Source organism: Melopsittacus undulatus, chromosome 2, assembly GCF_012275295.1.
Source record: "Melopsittacus undulatus isolate bMelUnd1 chromosome 2, bMelUnd1.mat.Z, whole genome shotgun sequence".
NCBI lineage: Eukaryota > Metazoa > Chordata > Aves > Psittaciformes > Psittaculidae > Melopsittacus > Melopsittacus undulatus.
This window is the reverse complement of record NC_047528.1, coordinates 102785713-102804846: the sequence shown is the minus strand read 5'-3', so window position 1 is coordinate 102804846 and position 19134 is coordinate 102785713. Positions and strand designations below refer to the sequence as shown.

Below are 19134 nucleotides of genomic sequence, written 5' to 3'. Positions count from 1 at the left end.
GCCCCGGGTGTCCGGTGACCCTTTCCCTCCGCTTCTGTCCCGTCCCCTCTCGCGGGCGGCGGTGTGAGCGCGTCATGGCCGCCTCGAAGCCCGTGGAGGCGGCGGGCGGCGGCGGCGGCGGCGCGGGGCTGTCTCGCTGGCAGCTGGCGTTGGTTCTGGGGGCACCTATTCTGCTGGGCGCTGGCGCGCTCTACCTGTGGGGACGGCGCACGGCCCGCCGCGGCGGCAAGGGCGCGAGCGAGCGGAAGACCCCTGAGGGGCGGGCGAGCCCCGGGCCCTGCGGCGGCGGGCAGCCCGATGGGCCCGGCCACGAGGAGACGGTGAGCGCGTGCCGGCGGCCGGCGGCGCGGACTGGTCCCCACCTCACGCCGCGCGCTGCGGCCGTTAGCCCCTTTGACGGGGAGGGGAGAAAGCGGGGCTTTGACCGTCAGAGCCGGGACTTGCCTCGCCGCCCTCAGTGGGCATAGGGGGTCCGGGGCTGAGCTCACCGGCTGGGGCCGCGGGGGGCTGGAGGGCGGGTGTTCCTTCCGTGATGGGGTCAGGGGGGGCCTGTCTCCGGTCAGCGGGCGGCAGAGCCCTTTAGGCCAGGGCACTGGCCCGTCTAAAAAGCGGATGTCAGGAGTCGGGATACAGGCTCTGGGGGACGCTAGTGAGGTGATAGAGCCATGCTATAGCTCGGGCTGCATCCTTTTCGTGCCCAGAGTAAAACAGCGGGGAGGGCGGCTCGTGTAACTGCGGGGATCTAGCCACCGGCTGTTATGACATTCACGGTTTTTTTCTCGTTTTGCTGCCATTGGTAGTACTTTGTTCAGAGTGTGTATGTGTGTTTGTTCCAGTCCTGGTACTGGTACTTGGAAAAGCACGTTACTGAACACATCTTTTCATGAAGTATATACATCAGTCAGGTGCGTATGGGTCTGATAACGTGCTGCTGTTGGGTGAATGTGTTTCTGCTTCTGAGGTGTGGAATAGCGATGAGTAACTTGCATCCAGAAATAGTATTTTGAAAAGGAAATCTGTGGTCTGTTATGTGTTAGTCTAAGGATACAGCAGAGTTTTAAGGAAACACAGTCCGAACCTTTTCAAAGTGAAATATTTTTCAGGGAAATACAAAAGATGCACTTTCCACACATCTGTGTTCACAGGTGTACCATGATAGTCACATTGTATTACTGAGGTAAGAGTTGACAAACGTTACAAACATGGATTTGGGAAACTGATTTGCTTTGATAAGAAAATCTCATTAGGATGTACCTGCTTTGTCTTCCCTGTTATGTAGCTCCTGAAATGCTCTGACTGTCAGACCATGGCATAAACTTCCCATCTGAAATGATCAGAAGACAAAAAAAAAACACAACAAAACCAAAACAAACAACTTTGAGAGATTGGAAGAAGGTCAGGTTTAACCTGGATCATTTAATTGATAGAGATTAGTGTTACCAAGTGGGCAGACAGCAGCACGAATGCAGGAGTGGCGAGGGGGGTGGCACAGCTGGTGAACCATAGGTACTCTTAGGCATTCCTGGAAGCCTAGTGAGCTGCAGAAGCTATGCTGGACCTGGAGGCAGTTACTTGAAGGCAGTGATTTGTTCTTTCATGGGCAACATGTACTGAGCAAGTGATGTACAGAGGACAAATTCAGACATTGTTTACTGTGGTAACTTTGGCTTGTGGCTGCAGACAGCATCTGGCATATTTATGATAGTGTGCTTGCTATGTGTGAGCTCTGGTTTGCAGGCTGCTTGTGACTTTTGTGTAGCTGCAGTGACTTTGCTATTAATGCATTAACTCTGGGTTTCTTGGTTGTGTTTCTGAATTGCAGTATGTACTTTCAAGTGGCTTGTAGTAATTTTGTAGTTGTACCAAAGCAGGAACTTCAAACAATTAAGGCAGTTATATATAGCACTTGATGTAAAATATCGTGTGTCTAGCTTGCTCACATTGGCCCACAAATTAAATTACTGGAAGACTCCTTGTATCTAAGAATATGGATATGGTTGAGTGTATGATACAGAGTACCTTGAAGAGTGTCATTGCTTATACTATAAAGAAATGAGAGGTATTACTTAGGAAAACTGTAGAAGAACGTATCAGATTTACCTGGTTACATGAGATAATTGTCTAGCTGGTCAAAATATGGCTGCAGCAGGAAATTGAATGTGGCTACAAGTTCTTTTTGCTGCTTTATATGTGTGCCTTCCTGTAGAGTGGTGGTGCCATGTAGATTTTGTTTTTCCACATATATTTTATTAGTTATGGATGTTATTAATGCTGTTGATCAGAAATACTACCCCTGAAGTGCCTTACTTTTTAACTATCTGCATTGTATTGGTCTGCCTTCCTAATGTGGTGGGGTATTTTTTTAAACCCGGATTTCAAATATAAATCTATACAGTGAGTTAAAGCCATAAATCCACAGTCTGAACATAAGAGGGAAGTATCTTAGAATAAAAGATATAGGTCAATAATAAATGTGCTACCAACAGCTGTGTGTATGTGTGTGTCAGCTGACTATGCTTTTACTCATAAATACAACTTAGGGCTCAGACATTTTTGTGCATTTCATTAAATCAGCTTTTGTATCCCGTTGATGCTCTGTTCACAGTTTTGAAGAAATAACCTTGATTTTTTTTGTTTGTTTGTTTTGAAAATACGTAGGGTCTAAAATCTAAATTGTTCTTTATTCAAATTTATTATTTTGCATACAGCTCAAGATTTTCTTTTACATGCCTTAGAGGCCTCACATTTTTTCCCCAGGCTGTGCCTGCAGTAGGGGATTCTCGTGGCATAGATGTAGTGGCCAAGTGTGTGATCTGTGACTGATGTGTTGGCAGAAGCCCTTAGCATAGGTACTATATTGGGAAGAGCTGAATTACTTTTCAGATTCTGTCTGCTGTAAGCACAGCTTTTCAAAAGTACAGTCAACTGGTTTATTGGACCAGGTAAGTGCTGATGATAAAACTGTGTCTATGGATGACTCACAGAGGTTGGGAAGTCAAATTGCATCTGTTAATTACAGAAGCTGTCATTGTTTCTTATAATTTAGATGGAATGTTTTAGTTACTCAGTAACAGCAGTTGTTTTTTACATGCTTTCTTAGTTTGTAGTGAATGTTTCATAACTTAAGCTTGTTGGAGTAGTAAACTACTTTGCATTTATTGCATTAATTGATACCCAGTTGATTAATGGTGTTTTTTGCTTACTCCATTATAAACTTAGCAAGTTTACACCCTCCTTGTCTCGACAGGGACATAGACTGGTTAGTCGGTGAGACAATGTGTTGGTTAGTTCTGTATTTTTTTTTTCTTTCTCCTTAAGTTGAAATCGCTTCCTTTTGAAAGTCTGTGATAGTCCAATTCTAACCCCTTTACTCTTCCACCAGTTCCATAGGGCAGTGCTGTGGTTTTGCTATGTGAGGAAGCACCAGGCAGAGATTCTTGAATTGTTTAGTCAGCATTGTGTATTGCAGACAAAGCCATTTGGTTTCATAGCTTTTCACTCTCTTTGCCCATTTTCTTCTGAGCTGGATATAGTCCTTGAGTGCAATGGTGGGTGAATGTGGACAAACTCCTTGTATGGTGTTACACTGGGATCAACAGCCAACTAGTATGGCTTCTTTCCATTATCTATCTTAACAGCAATTGCCAAATGTTGCCTATCTCACTACTGTGACATTAGATCAGTATATGAGCAAATTAAACCTCTTTGTCTAGATATATTTATGTTGATATTTATTCTGATCTAAGCAAAGTATGTAAAAAGTAATTTCTGTTGTACCATGCACCTGTTGCCTAATCAATCTCACTGTTGACTTACTGTAAGTCTTCTCTTTTCCATGCCAGCTGTAGTGGACAGGTGTAGAAAACTCCTAAATGTGTGTATGATAGCAGTAGGACAATTGTTAGACTCTGAGTAGCGCATGTGCAGCTCACTTGTTTGTGGTAGGCATGAATGGCAAACTCATTTAAAAGCAAGGTGACTGTAATCTTGAGCTTCATTATTTCTAATTATATCCATCCTTGCTTGGGCTCTGAATTTACATCTTAAGCTTAGTTGGACAAACTTTTTCTCATAGTGGTTTCAGTGCTAAGGAGAATCTCAAAGCCATTTATATTCTCTTAATGACTTTTTAGTACAGGTCTGAGATAGGAAATGAGATGAAAGATGAATGTTAGTCAAAACAACACATTTTTTTAAATTTTACTTGATCTCATCAAGAGATTCAGACTGGGGCTATTTTTCTTTGCATGTGGATGAGTTAAGATGGCTGAAGGCTTGGTCCTCTTCCATGTCATCTGTCAGACAAGGGCTCATACAAACCCTTTTCACCCAAACCAAAATGCTGAAACTCTCTGCTTGTGCTTCTGTTGTGAATCACTTTTGTCATTGGCTGGCAGCAAATTTCTTGTTCTATTTTAAAAAGTAATCTCCCTCAAGTACATGAAGTTCTGAACTGCCAGTTTAACCATGTTGATATTGCTGAGGGTTACTGTAAAGCTTTATTATTCTCCCAGATGTCAGTCTGTTGCTATTAAGTTGCTGTTGTTTGCATGTAGTTTCTGAACATTTTGTGAGGAAAGCACATTTGCTGAGGTTAAAGTAACAGTTAAGAAGTTTTTGTTAATGCCATCTAATCTTTAGACAATTAGCAATCTGCTTATTTAGTTACCTAGATAATGGGGGACTTCTCAAGTACACAAGTGTCCTTTGGCTTAAACTCTGTTTTAAGACTAGTTAGTGAACAATTGCTGAAAGCAGTCCTGAGATGTTACTTTTTATGTGACTGCAGATAACTTCTGATGTTTTAGTTTATACTGCCTTGGCTATAATTGATTGTGGGCTTCCATTCACTTTATTGAGCTGGTTTGCTTGTTGCAGAGATTTTTTTGACCAAAAGATGACAAACTGAGAGTTTTTCTTGCCTAACCTTCACCATGGGAACAAAGTATGTCCTTGGCACCACACTAAAAGGCAGTGGGTCAGGTGAGGAGAAGCAGTGAAGTTGGAAAATAAGGTCGAATGTTATTGTATTTGCTAGAAAATTGAAGCAGAAACGTGTGCATCAAGTTTGCATACATAATCAATTTATTATATGGGTACGTTGTCAATGCAGCAACTGAGAACTGGAGGGATGAGAAGCAGCAGCCTAAAACATTTTGTCAGTTAAATCTAAGGCTTGTAAAACTTCCAGAAACTGATCTTTTCCTAAGAATTAATTTTTGTATTCCCATTTGTGCTGTTATGAAAAGGTATTGCAGCATATAATGTGACATGAGTTCTTTAATTAAAAAGCCAAACCAAGCCATCAGCTAAAAAAACCCAAACCCAGCAACAAGAAACAAAAGTGTACCAAAGGAAGACACTAATGAAATTCAGCATTTTAGTGGGTTTTGCTTTATCAGGTTGCACTTCAGATAGTTAAGTCAAAATATGTTACTTAAACTGAAATTAAGTGGTAATTATTTTATTCACTAATAAAATTATTATTAATTATTAAATTAATTTAATAATCAATATTAAATATCTTATAATAAAATATATAATAAATATTATATATTGAATATTTAATAAAATGTTAAATTAATTAAATTCTAAAATTAATAATTAAAATAATTATTAAGAGAGGTTATGAATGTTCCTTAGAATTTCACAAAATTAAGATAAAAACTTTTTGGTTTTGTTCCTTAATTTGATCAGTTTTATACTGGAGCTGTAAATTGATCCACTCTTTTCTCCTATGTTTTCTATGGCTAAAGAGTTTCATGATTGTTAATTATTTAAAATTAGAGTATAAAACCTGTGTTTTATCACCATTTGGGCTTCAAGATATAGATACAGTATTTTGTTAATTTAAAAGCATAAATTATGTACAGCCAGTGTGGGATCCATTTGGCATGTGTATGAGCTGCTAAGTGACTCTTTTTCATGTAAGTCTTTATCAGAATAAGCTTATTGAAGATAGAGCTGTATCAGCCTTTGAGTTTAAGTTGTTGGCCATTCAACAGTGCATGCAGACTAAGGTTGCAGAGATAAACCATCTGAGAGGTAGGAGTCTAGTTTAAGGCAGTGTAAGCAAAACCCAGTTGATTTCTTTCTTGCCGTGGGCATTACTGCTAACTTTATTACATGATAGCATTTTGTGCTCTAACTCTTGGCTTTTTACCCTCAAATTATACAATGCATGAGGCAGAGTAACCATAGAGCTAGCATCTATTTGATGATTCAGTTCTGTATAGTTGGTTGTGTGGTCTGTGTCCTACTATTGTTACTCAAAGCTTACTGTGATAACTGTTTCTAGTTTTAATTGGCTTTCCTGTGTCACCATGCCTGTAAAGTTTTTGGGCCTTGTTGCATGTACATAGTTTAGTTTGAAGACTTTAGGCTTTCCAAGAACCAGTAGAGCACCAGTGACAGTCCCAGAACTACAGATCTCTTGCTTCCAGTTACAGTTCCTATCCCATACCTGACACTGGAGCAGCCATTGCATTTGGATATTATCCAGTAGTTCTCATCTGTAGCATGTGTGTTTATGCAGGGATTGTAGTGCAGGGCTGTCAAAGTGCACAGGGTGAAGATGATGGACTGGTCAGGCTGAGGCATGTGTAGGGGTAACATACCACTGGGCTAAAGGAATTGGCAGTGATCATAAAGTAGTAATCTAGTTGTACTGTAGGCTTAATCTCTGCAGTCTTAAATAACTTGCTTACTGAGAACACATGTATGAACGTTGCAACATGGCCCACGTCTTGTGTTTTTTCTTTTTGGTTGCAAGTAAATTTGAACAACACTGAATTTTGTATATTATTGTGGAAGGACATTGCTACTGTGGTTTGCTGTAGAAATGCAAAAGGAAAAATAAAGCTGATTTTCATGTATTTAAGTTTGCTGCATATGCGTAACCCTTTCCTTAGTTAAAAGAGAAGCATTGTTGTATAAGGAGCTAAATTTAGGTCATACTGAAATAAGTGTAACCTTTTCAGACTTGGGTTATGTTTTAGAGAAGCAGCTTATCAAATACATAGTTACTTGGCTGTCAGTAAAAATATTTGCACTCTTATTCTGTGTATCCATAGAGTTACACATAGCATGTGAAAACAGGTGAAGTAAATAATCTTTTATCAGTTTGAATCTAAATCATTTAACTCCCCGAAAAATTCTAAAAGCCATGCTGATAATCTTGTTCTGTGAACAATGGAGATGTGCAGACTGAATTCCTACAAGCCCAGTGATTGGTGATCCATGTGAGAAGAGCTTTTCTGGTAGTAGGAGTATTTAAGAAATTCCCTCCCTTATATGGTTTCACTTGTCTCTCCTCAAGAGTGCCTTTATTCTACTTGGATGCCTATTTTTATTTAAAAACTAATGCTGGTACCTGTTATCTGGTTCTCTCATTCTATGATTGGAAACTAGTCCTTTAAAGAGGGGTTGTGCAGCAACTCCTGGGTTTCATTCAGGTTTTCAGTTTTAAAAATCATTTAGATGCTAAAAATGATCAGGCTGTCATGAAATGAGTGGACTTTAAGATAAACAGGCTAATGAAATGCAAAGATGCTTTCAGGTTTGTCTTATACTAATCTGGGTGTAGTTTGATGCTGGCAGTGGATGAGGTGAGAGAGGAGGCAGAAGCATGGTTAAAGAGCAGGATTATAGCATAATAGAATAGTTAGGGTTGGAAAGGACCTTAAGATCATCTAGTTCCAACCCCCCTGCCATGAGCAGGGACACCTCACACTAAAGCATGCCACACAAGGCTTTGTCCAGCCTGGCCTTGAACACTGCCAGGGATGGAGCATTCACAGCTTCCCTGGGCAACCCATTGCAGTGCCTCACCACCCTAACAGTAAAGAATTTCTTCCTTATATCCAGTCTAAATCTCCCCTGTTTATTAATCCCCTGTTGATCGGCAATTGCCAGCAAGTTATAGATGATCTTTTCAGTGCATGTCATTCAACAGGTGAGATGTAGTAAATTCTGCAGGTATTTAAGGCATTACTACCCCAGTTTGTATTCTTTCCCTCAGAGGAGTTGATAAGATGGCACATGTGTTCATACCTCTGTTCATTTTGGGCTGGCATGTTAGCCTGAACTGCCGCAAAATGTTGATCCTTAAATCTAGGCTATCAAAGAGGAGCAGAAATCCAGAAGGTATACATTAGGTGCTTTTGCAGCTCTTTATTTCTGGAGTGTGGCTCACACCCCTTTGATAAAGAGAAGTTTTTCCATCTAATTCCATATAAGCCATAATATTTGATAACTGTTCTTTAAATCTAGGGGTTACAGGTAGCAGTGTTAGTTTCTGCAGAAAAGCGGATGATCAACAGGCAGTGCAGAATGTAAAGATTCATTTAGCAGGGTCATAGGCCAGTTACCAAAGGTTTCCATCCGCAGATAAGAATGAGTGTGATGGTCCAGCACTTTGTATTAGCAGCTGGATGAAGCTGTGGAGGAGTTAGCTGTAAAGTTAGTCTACTGTATAGAAGGCAGAACAGCTTTATTTTGCTTACAGGTTTTATTTTTCTAGTTCAGAAGGTTTTCCACAGAGTGTTTTCTGTGCTTAATTCATAGTCTTCTCAGTCAGCTCTGGTCTCACAAGCTCTGTGTATCTGAGTATGAAACTTCCTTCCTATTTGAATTACTTGGAGGGCTTTGTTGTCTTCACATATTTAGTTTTTGGACAAATAACATATCTTTATTGGTTCTACTGATCAGAAGTCATGTAAGATTAAAACCTGTTTAGCTTTCCAAAAAGGAATTACCGCATTGTTTAATACCATTATAGTGAATCTTTTGAAAAGTTGATGTCTCCTATCTGATACACTTGCAAAAGAAAATTGGTTGTGTTTTTCCAGGAAATGGGAGGATTGAGATTTTTCAGCAGTCTAGGCTAGAGTTTACTGCTCAGATCCATTGTATATCTTTGAAGATCAGTGTATAGCTTGTGTGCAGTGATGCTTTTCTTATTTGAACTGTCCTATTATTTCCTTTTTCAGAGCCCTCTTGATAGAGCCCAAGCTGCTAAGAACAAAGGGAACAAATATTTTAAAGCCGGAAAGTATGAGCAAGCTATTCAGTGTTATACTGAGGCTATCAGCCTGTGTCCTCCTGAGAAAAACCTTGATCTTTCTACCTTCTATCAAAATAGAGCTGCTGCATATGAACAACTGGTAAGAAATTAAAGATAACTGTGTCTGTTTTAAAAAAATTCAATGTAAATTGTGTATTTTGTCATTTTTGTCCGCTGAAAGATCCCAAGTAGTGATATCTGCTGCCTTCACAAGATGCTCTTGCTTGCAGTTAGTTTTTACTAGCTCATCGTGCTTTTTCACATATAAAATAAAAATAAATTAAAAAAAAATAAAACCCTTCTGTTAACTGTTCTCAATCTGTGTTATATAATTCTTATGTATGCCTTTCTTGTAAGACAAGCTTTTAATTTCTTATCCTCTGGAACAGTTTTCTTGCATACAAGTTAATTTTGCTTCTCTATACTAGAGTGTTTCTTTAACTTAGGTTAAAAGTTAGGTGAAAGGCCAAATATTTGAGTGGATGCTACTTCAGAAGTTAAATATCCCAGAAATTCTGCTAAAGCTTATGACTTAAGTTTTACATGTGTGGAAGTAACGTTTACTTGATAGCTAAGTATACTTGATATTAGTTTTAGAAGTCAGCCAGTGATGTTAGATTTGCTTATGAGGTCAAGCTGGTGATTTGTATAAAGGAGCAGAAAAGCTGTCTTTGTAAAGTATGAAGTATCAAGTAAGAGACTGTGTGATTAGAGAAATACAGTCTTGAAAGTTACAGGAGAGACAAAACAGATCTTGTCTAATCAACTACTACTTATAACTAATGCAAGCCATAATGAATCCCAAGTGTATGTGGTTCCTTTTTTTTAAGGTATTAGAAAAGCCTGTTTTAACTATCAATTTTGCAGATAAATGAAATTTTAATTCTTAATATCCTTGACCATTTCTTTTCCTACATATTCATTTGTCATTGATTTATAGTAACATAGTGTAGTAAATTGAAATAACAAGGGTTTGGTTTTTTGGGGGTTGTTTTTTTTTTTTTAGAGTGGTTTAGCACTTTATTGAATTTCTTTGTTGGTTTTCATTATGTTTAAATCTTTTTTCTTTAAATCAGCTCATTGTCTTCTCCCATATGCTTTGTACAACTGCCTAGATTTGTTTTTCTGTAGGAATTCCTTTTCTATTTTGTGGCTGTTCTGGTGCAGGTGGCTTGCAGTGATGCCTGGCAGTTTCTTACTGAGAAACTTGTAGTAATAGAATCAAGCAGGTAGAACCAGGGCCCTGGGACTTGATGCTACTATCAGGTGGCATGACCCTGAAGTTGGTAGTAGAAAGCTAATGTAATGCAGCTGACTGGGGCCTCTCTCAATGTGTTTTCTATCCACAGCAAAAATGGACAGAGGTGGCACAAGACTGCACGAAGGCTGTTGAGCTTAATCCTAAATATGTAAAAGCTCTCTTCAGACGTGCAAAAGCTCATGAGAAGCTAGACAATAAGAAGGAATGTTTAGAAGGTGAGTGTCTCTTGATGTATATACTTGAAAGCGGAATTAGCTCATGTGCTTTGGAGGTAACTTCTGGGATGGTTTTACTTCTGTAACTACAGTAATACAGGATTATTTATTTAAAACCATTAAATTTTTTATTATTAATTAATTAATTATTTAAAACCATTCATAGCTACTGCAACTAGATTTTATTTGCTTGTCAGTAGAAACCTTTTCCCAGTTTTCAAGCTCTCATCTGCTTATATCTGAAATAGCTGCTGAGAAATTGATGTTACTGTTGCCACTCAAGGTCTTATTTTTGAGAATACTCCTATACTTTAGAATTCATCTGACATGCTTAGTGGATAATGCAGAGAGCAGTTGTTTACTTTCGTACAGTAAGCAAACTTTGTTCCCTGTTTATTTTAGTGAAATAATATTATTACAGAAACCAAGGTGGTTTTGCAGGTGGAGATATATGGTCAGAAACGAGAGTATTAGTCATTTAAATGCATTAGCAGGTATTAAAGGGAAAACAGTTTAATTAGCATTTTGTTTTGATATATAACTGTGATGAAAATTTGAACAGATTTAACATTTTATTCTGATATTAACACTACATATTTGGCAGAAACTGTGTTAAATCCTTCCAGATACTATTCCTAACAGAATACATTTTGAACTGTCAGGAAAGTGTGACTGAGAAGCCATGAAAATTAAGGAGAGCTACAGGTCAGGTGTGATGTCTCAGGGCCCTTTTAAACTAAGGGACACTGCTTGAAGGGACCCGTTTAAATTTCATCAAGTGAAGTCGTTCCTGCTCTTGTAAGGTTAAAAGGCAAATGGAATTTTCATCTGTGCTCACTGTGAAAGGACAAAAAAGAAGGCAGTGCTCTGGCTGTCAGATCTCTTAAGTATGTGCAAGAGCTAAGAATCAGGTCTGCTAAATTAGAAGGTAAATAAGATGTGGACATTTTATTTATTTATTTATTTATCTGCTGGCATAATGCCTTTCTGCCCTGTAAGGCCATAGTGAATAAAAAAGGACTACTTAGGTCACTGCATTCTTTATGAGTGCAGTGTGTTTTCCTGGGGACTCCAGTGTCCTTCTTGTCTGTGCCAGAGTTGCGGGGAGTTTATGTGTAAACAATGGCATAATAGTACAGCAGCCTAGAATTACAGGAACTATACTAAAACTCCAGAGTAAGGCACTTGTTTTTCAAATGTATTTTTGAATTTCAAGTCCAAACTCTGTTCATCTTCACTGATGTTTAAGTGAAAGTTGAATAGGAAAAACCAGTGATAGTATTGCATTAACTTGGGGGTTCAGATAAATAATGTACCATAAGAGCACATTTCACACTGTAAAGCATGATTCAGGTAACAATGGGTTAACATTTTCAGAGGCTTTTATATGTGACTGAAAGTGATGTGATATGGCCTAGCACTTTAAGCCAGCCAGCAAAGTATCTCTCTTGAACTTCTTCCGTTCCAAAGACATGGAATGAAGGGGGGGGGGGGGGGGAGAGAAAGATATAACATGGGAAGATTTCTTAAACTGAGGAAGGAGCAAGATATAATGGGACAGAATATTAATTTTAAGAATAGACAGTTAGGACTGGGCCCAGAAGAGAAGCTGTGTTAGCACTTTTAAGGGGAGCATGAGATGAACATAATTACTGTCCTCAAGAGTTTCAGAATGGTGAGAGCCTCAGCTGGAGTTACACATTTTCACTGTTCATCGAAGTGTGTTTGTCTCTAGATAAAACCATTAAGATAAAAATAAATGCAATTTCTTTAATTCACTGCCATGAAGTACTTTTATCACAAGATCATTTTGGTTACAAATTTATATCTTGGAAAACGTGGTAAATACAGCAAATTGGAAGCAGAGGCTTTTACCCTGGAACAGGACATGTATTAGTTTGGCAGACTCATTTTAACAGTGGCACATTTTAGTGTACTCCAGCGACTATCAGAATTTATTTTTAATCTTACTTTTGTGATTTTTTTTTTGTTTGTTTGATGATTTGTTTCCTAGATGTCACTGCAGTCTGCATTTTAGAAGCTTTCCAAAACCAGCAGAGTATGTTATTAGCTGATAAAGTTCTTAAACTTCTTGGAAAAGAAAAGGCCAAAGAGAAATATAAGGTAGGTCTTGTGATATTGCTGACAAATTCTGATTTCACCTGACTGGTTGTTGAAATGTTGATTGTTGGCATTCTGTCAGTGCTGTGTAAGCAAGTCGCTGTCTTCATCTGTTGAAGAGTAAGAATCAACACAGTTTTGTACAAGGCTACTGTTGTATCAGTGTTGTTTTCTTTTGGGACCTGTCCAAAGTTTTTTAAAACTCAGTAGAGATGTCTATTCCTAATAACTGTTTTCTTTTAATGATGTAATTTATTATGACATTCAGCACACCTTAAGTTGATTTGCTCCCCAACCTGGGGCTTTTCCAGACTTGCAACATGATGGAAACAGTGTATGTTGGAACAGCAGCAGTCAAATGTTCAGTTGTATATCAGGTGGCGGAGTTAGGGATGTGTGTTGAGAGAGGAAGGTTTATACATCATAATAAAAAATTCATAAAAATGCTGGTTCCATATGTAAGGAGTAACTTAAAATGAGAAGAATTATGATTGAGGACTTTTCCCCCCAGGTTATCCTTGGTTTAATAAATAAAAATTTCATGTAGGAAAGATAAAATTGACAGCAGAATTCCTACCTTTTAGAAACTGGTAAAATAACATTTGTTTAAGGTGTGGTGGTGGCTTTTCTAAAAGGAAGAAGAGTATTTAAAGAAAAAATGATGTAGTGTGAAGTCACATTTACTTAGTAGTGGTCAGACTTCCCAATTCTGTGTTAAGAAATGGGCCTTCATTTCCTAAGTACTACAGATTACTTCTGACATTCAGTTTGCCCAACTGTTTCCGTTCCATTTCTGTGAATAGGTGCTCAAACCTGTACTTTTCTGTTTTGGCACTCAGATGCGTTTGTGTTACTGTTTGGAAACTGTAAAAAAGAGAACTATGCAAATACAGGGGTAGCAAGGAGCAGTCATTTTAAGTGGCTGTAGGTTTACAAAAAAGTCGGAATAGGTATTAAAACGTTCTCGTTTGTTATTAAAATATTCTTGCTTTGTTTTTTTTTGTGCTGGTGGTTGAATACCAAAATCCATGTTGGGTTTGAGATAATGAATTTCTTTCCTATAGAAAGTCACAGAAATGTATGCTGTTGAGATAACAAAACAAATTGTGCTATTTAGTGTGTTGTGGTAGCATCACAAAATAGGTGTGCTTCAGACAGGCAGGATTATGATAGAATTAATAGAGAAGACTGCATTCAGACTTTTCTTGCAAGAGAGACTGAATTGTAATCCTCATGTGCAGTGCTCATTTTGAGCAAGGAGTATTTATTGTCTGTAGAAAGGATTTTGTACCTGAGAGGTGTTACTTCTGGGACTTCAAGTAAAATGTGTGGTATCTGGGCCAATCTGTATAAAATTAGGATATTGCCTCATTAGTCTTGATAGCAAAGATAGACAGCAGCTTCTCTTGGGCAAGTTGGAGAAAAAGGGCAAATTTCATTCAGAATCTACTTGAATTTAGGCTCATACTTAAATCACCAGCTCACATTTTTCACCTTATTTATGTGCTTTAGTACATCTACCCAATGTCTACTCTATGAGTCTTAATTTCTGGCCACACATGCAGAAATTTGCTATCTCCCTCCTCTTGAGTATCTTCACTTTATTTCTAGTGGTGATGGGTGTTGTGATCTGAAGTTTAAATAACTGCTAAATGTCGAACTGTCAAATCAAAAGTATCAGACTATCAAATGAGATAGTAGAAAGTCAAACACTAGTTCTTTCATGAACAATATTTTTATAATCATATTTATTTATCCATTGCCATATGTTTGCCATCTGATCTAATGACTTGAAATTACATTTCTCTGTTTCAGAATCGTGAGCCTCTGATGCCCTCACCACAGTTCATTAAATCCTACTTCAGTTCTTTCACAGATGATATAATTTCCCAACCTTTGCTTAAGGGCGAGAAATCAGATGAAGATAAGGATAAGGAGGGAGAGGCTTCTGAAGTAAAAGAAAAGTGAGTGTACAGTACAGTTGGGAGCTGTTTGATATTGGAATTAGGTTTGTAGTGATTTTTACATTCTGCTCAGTGTAACTTGCTGTTGGTTTTATAGTACCTGGCATGGGAAATCCTGTGGCAATAAAGTGACTCTATGAAATAAGATCAGTATTAAAAATGAAACTTTTATGAAAGCTGAGTAGTTAGTTCCAAAGCTCTACTAAATAGAGAAAGGACAATGAGACTGGGGAGGTGTACTAAATACTTACAACAGTATCATAGTGAATTTTAGGAGATGGGAAGACAAAAGAGTGCTGAATGATGCTTCTGGAGAAAGGAGTGCTTTATACTGAAGAAGACTTTTCAAGGAAGAGAGCAAGTTAGTTTTTGGATTGGAAGGGAGAAGACAAACTAGGAAAAGGGTCTTTGTTAATTAAAACTGTGAACTTATAGCAGCTTACACTAAAAGGGCATTTTAACTTTCTGGAATCAAAATGTACAGAAATGAGAGGTTTGTTCTGACAAAAAAAAGCTTGAGCTTTTTCAGTTTTTTGAGTGGCACTTGAGGACTTTGTGAATGGTGCTTTAACTTACTATGCTACTTTCCTGTTTAGTTTTGGAATGTATCACTGCTGTCAGTATGGAAAACCTTACAAACAGTGTTAGGATTATTTTTTTTTTTAAGTAAGATAGAATGTCTCTATTTACAGGCAGATTCACTGAATATAAAACACTTAGCTGAGGAGAAGACAGTGCTTACCATAAATTTTGCTGTTAAATCCTTCCTTCCATGTATAAACAGCACATTGCTAGGTTTGATGTTTTACTTTTCTGCCCTGGAATTCCATTCCGGCCCTCTTGTTTTAAAGCAGATTATTGCTGCCTTTAATATGAAATAAAATTTCAGGGGACAAATGAAGCTAAAGTTCAAGAGCTTTAAAACATTTTTTATTCATTATTTCAAATGTAACTTGGCCATTCTTTGTCTGAATTGTTTCCAGTCTGTGATGGCTCATCCAAGAATACTTGTAACTTTATTCTGCTGGTGTTGTAACAGAGTATAGCAAAAATTAGTATTTGTTATGATTAAATGAAAAATCTGAATTGAAATTGCAGTGAATATATATACATATATATATACACACAACTGTTCTTACATCATTTACAGCTCTGGCTATTTAAGAGCAAAACAATATATGGAAGAAGAGAACTATGACAAAATTATCAGTGAAAGCACAAAAGAAATTGAAGCAAAAGGAAAATACATGGCAGAAGCTTTGCTTCTGCGAGCTACTTTCTACTTACTTATTGGCAATGCAAATGCTGCCAAACCAGACCTAGATCAGGTCATCAGCATGGAAGATGCAAATGTGAAGGTAAGAATCTGTCACATCTGGATTATAGTTTGGGTTGAGAAAATGTAGAAGTTAGATGATAAATTTCCATTATAGTGCAAGAAGTTGTTTTTCAAAGTATTTTCAAATACTTTAATGGGAATGTTCTGGTTTATTTACTGTTGTCTTATTTTTTCCAAAAGACTTGTTGATTTTTTCTGTGACAGCTGTTCTGAGTAGTACAAACAAAAGAACAGAAGAAGTTGAATGAACTGAAGGCTTACCCAGCCCAAAACAGTGGTTCATAGATAAGAGAAAAATGTTAATTGTACTTGCATATTGAACTGCTTCACAATATGTTGGTGTAGTTATAAGTATAGGGAACTTGTCTTATGAAAGTATTTTTGGGGGCTTGAAAGTCCATTGAGATGAAAGCATAGACTGACATATTTGAAATAAAGCAAGGGAGTTGATTCATTTACATTGAATATGAAATGTCCTCCTGCTTGGAATGAGTGAAATTTGTCAGTAGGAGAAATGAGTCAAATGAAAAATTTACTGTAATTGTAACAAAGCCTTAAATCTGGGGGAATGCTGGAGTGGCTGATGTTTCTTTGAACTTGTTTTACAGCTCCGAGCTAATGCTCTGATCAAACGAGGAAGTATGTATATGCAGCAGCAACAACCTGTGTTGTCCACTCAGGATTTCAACATGGCTGCTGATATTGATCCTCAGAATGCAGATGTTTACCACCATCGAGGACAAGTAAGGCACATTAGAAATCTCGTCCCAGTACCTGAATATTTCAATATATACTAAAAAAAATAAAGATCTGTATATCATTGGAGACACTTTAAACTATTTGTGGCAGAAAATCATGAACTCCTAATTTGAGACTGTTGCAGAATAAACACATAGTCTTATTTGCTGGTTCTGGTCAGGCAGAAACAGTTTACTCCTGTAGCTGTTGGAAAAATGCAGAGTAACAGAGGTTCAGCCCTCCATCAATACAAACTGACTTAAAAATTCTAGGCCTTATATACATTTACAGCAGATATAAGTTGCCCAGTGAAGGAGCCTGCTGTGTCAGAGCAGTATCTGCGTAGAAGCTTTGTTACAACAGATGTAATGTGTTCTTTGATAACTCAGCGTCTCTAGCACTGTGGCCTAGACTTGCATCTATTCAGCTTGTCCCTCTCTGGCTTGTGGTGCTGCTATGTCTTTGATTAACTTCTGAACACGGGGAGGCCTGCTTCCACAGAAGTGTAATATAAAAGGTGATGGAATAAAAGAGGAAACACATATGCAGATGTGCTAAGTCGTATTCATAGGGAAGACTTCTATGGCTTGAGTGCCTCTCTCCATGAATTCATTAGGTCTCTTTAATGCTCAGAAATAAGAATGGTGTTATGTGGTAATTGAGGGGAATGAAAGTTTTCTGCAGATTGCAAATTGGTGTTTTACAGGAGCTTGACAATGAAGTGAAAGAATGATGAAGTGAGCTCCTCCCTTGTGGAGGAATGAGAATGTCAAAAAAAAACAAAATGTTGAAATGCAAGCTGGGAAAGCAAAAAATGTTGTGACATACAAATAGTCCATGGGCATTAACTACAGCGAGGCAAAGCAACTTGGGAAAATACAGCATAGTTTTAGAAACTGGACATAATGCTAAAGCAGTAATGGCAACAGCCTAAAATGCAAGCATTCTCAATCCCTGCACATGCACATTGCCATTTTGTATATGAAGCTGGTTTCACTGGTGGCTGTGTTACTTTATGGCAGTGATTTTTAGTCATGGTTTTTGTAGGTTTCTAGGCAGTTCTGCACCTGAACTGGAGACGAAAAGAGTAACTAATGATAACTGAATTATCACTTAAGTGTATGAAGCACAGATTAAATGCAGAAATAGGATTTTCTTTCATTCTGGATAGCTGAAAATCCTGCTTGACCAAATTGAAGAAGCTGTGGAAGACTTTGATGAATGTATCCGATTGCGACCTGATTCTGCCTTGGCTCAAGCACAGAAGTGTTTCGCTCTGGTAGGTAACATGCTGGTTATCTGGGTGCTTTTTCTTTTCTGTAAAACATACTGTGTTTCTCTGCTTTATTACAACTTCACAGAAAAATAGGGCAACAAACATCTGACTATATTTTTAATAAAGTACGGAAAATAAGCAACAGTTTCTTCAGTTGGAGTAAGGGTTTGCTGCTTTCATTTTGAACCGTTCATTATTCAAAGAGTAGATAATTTTTTAAGTTTTGTGGTAGATCATTCTAATTGTATACCATGAAATAAAGTGTTAATGTGGAAAATAGTCATCTTCAAGAAACTGGAAAAAAAAAACCCGACCCAAAACAACTCTATTTCAAGCTAGTGCAGTACCTCTGTGTGCAGGAATCTTCTGAGGACAGCTTTGCATAGTGTGAACAAGGAGGAATGTTAGGCTTTGAATTTCTAGGCTTTTGAAATAGAGGGAGGCTATTGACAACTGTCAGGCCTAATAGCTTCCTTATTTCATCCTTTCTCCTCTCCAAGTCCAGTATGCCAGACTTGGATATATGGTAGGTTCCTGAAACGAGATTTGGTAGATGTACAGGCATGTCACTTTCTGGAAGTTGTAATTGTTATGATGCATGCATCTCATAGGAGAGTGGGTAAAGGTATGATGAGCCTGGGTTTGTGGTGGTGTTTAAGTTTTTCCTTCTATTTTTATTTTCTTTTGAATAGTATCGCCAGGCTTATACAGGAAGTAACGCTTTGCCTGTGCAAGTAGCCATGAAGGGCTTCGAAGATGTCATTAAAAAATTCCCAAAGTGTGCTGAAGGTTATGCACTCTATGCTCAGGTATATTTGTCTCTGTCTTAAAGAAAATGCTGCATTTTCTTGCACCTTTTATCTTTGATAACATGCATTTCTTCAAATAATATATGAAGATTTTTACAAGTAACTTCTGGGATAATACATGCGGCTTTAATAAGCTACCTGAACTTACAGGTGTGGGTGTTTGGGGGTATAGAGAGTAGAAGGTGAATCAATGGAGCAGAATATAAGTGATGAGAGTCAAGGGTGGTTATTAGGAGACAAGAGGTCTGACATACACTTCCCCTTGAATTCCTACATGTGTGTGGCATCTCACTTGATGGATGCCAGGGATTGTCTAGGTAATTTGGGAATTAAATGTGTGGTGCTAG

General features: G+C 38.1%; 1 protein-coding gene across 1 annotated transcript in view; it reads left to right on the top strand.

Annotated features, from left to right (window-relative positions):
- Nucleotides 1-19134, top strand: part of TOMM70 (translocase of outer mitochondrial membrane 70) — a 23561-nt gene continuing 4427 nt past the window's right edge. Inside the window, exons 1-9 of the mRNA XM_034059963.1 lie at nucleotides 1-320; nucleotides 8991-9164; nucleotides 10414-10540; nucleotides 12555-12664; nucleotides 14477-14625; nucleotides 15776-15983; nucleotides 16573-16707; nucleotides 17874-17981; nucleotides 18671-18787. Coding sequence (XP_033915854.1) covers nucleotides 75-320; nucleotides 8991-9164; nucleotides 10414-10540; nucleotides 12555-12664; nucleotides 14477-14625; nucleotides 15776-15983; nucleotides 16573-16707; nucleotides 17874-17981; nucleotides 18671-18787 — 1374 coding nt within the window. The 5' untranslated portion in view covers nucleotides 1-74. The remainder of the gene's footprint in view (nucleotides 321-8990; nucleotides 9165-10413; nucleotides 10541-12554; nucleotides 12665-14476; nucleotides 14626-15775; nucleotides 15984-16572; nucleotides 16708-17873; nucleotides 17982-18670; nucleotides 18788-19134) is intronic.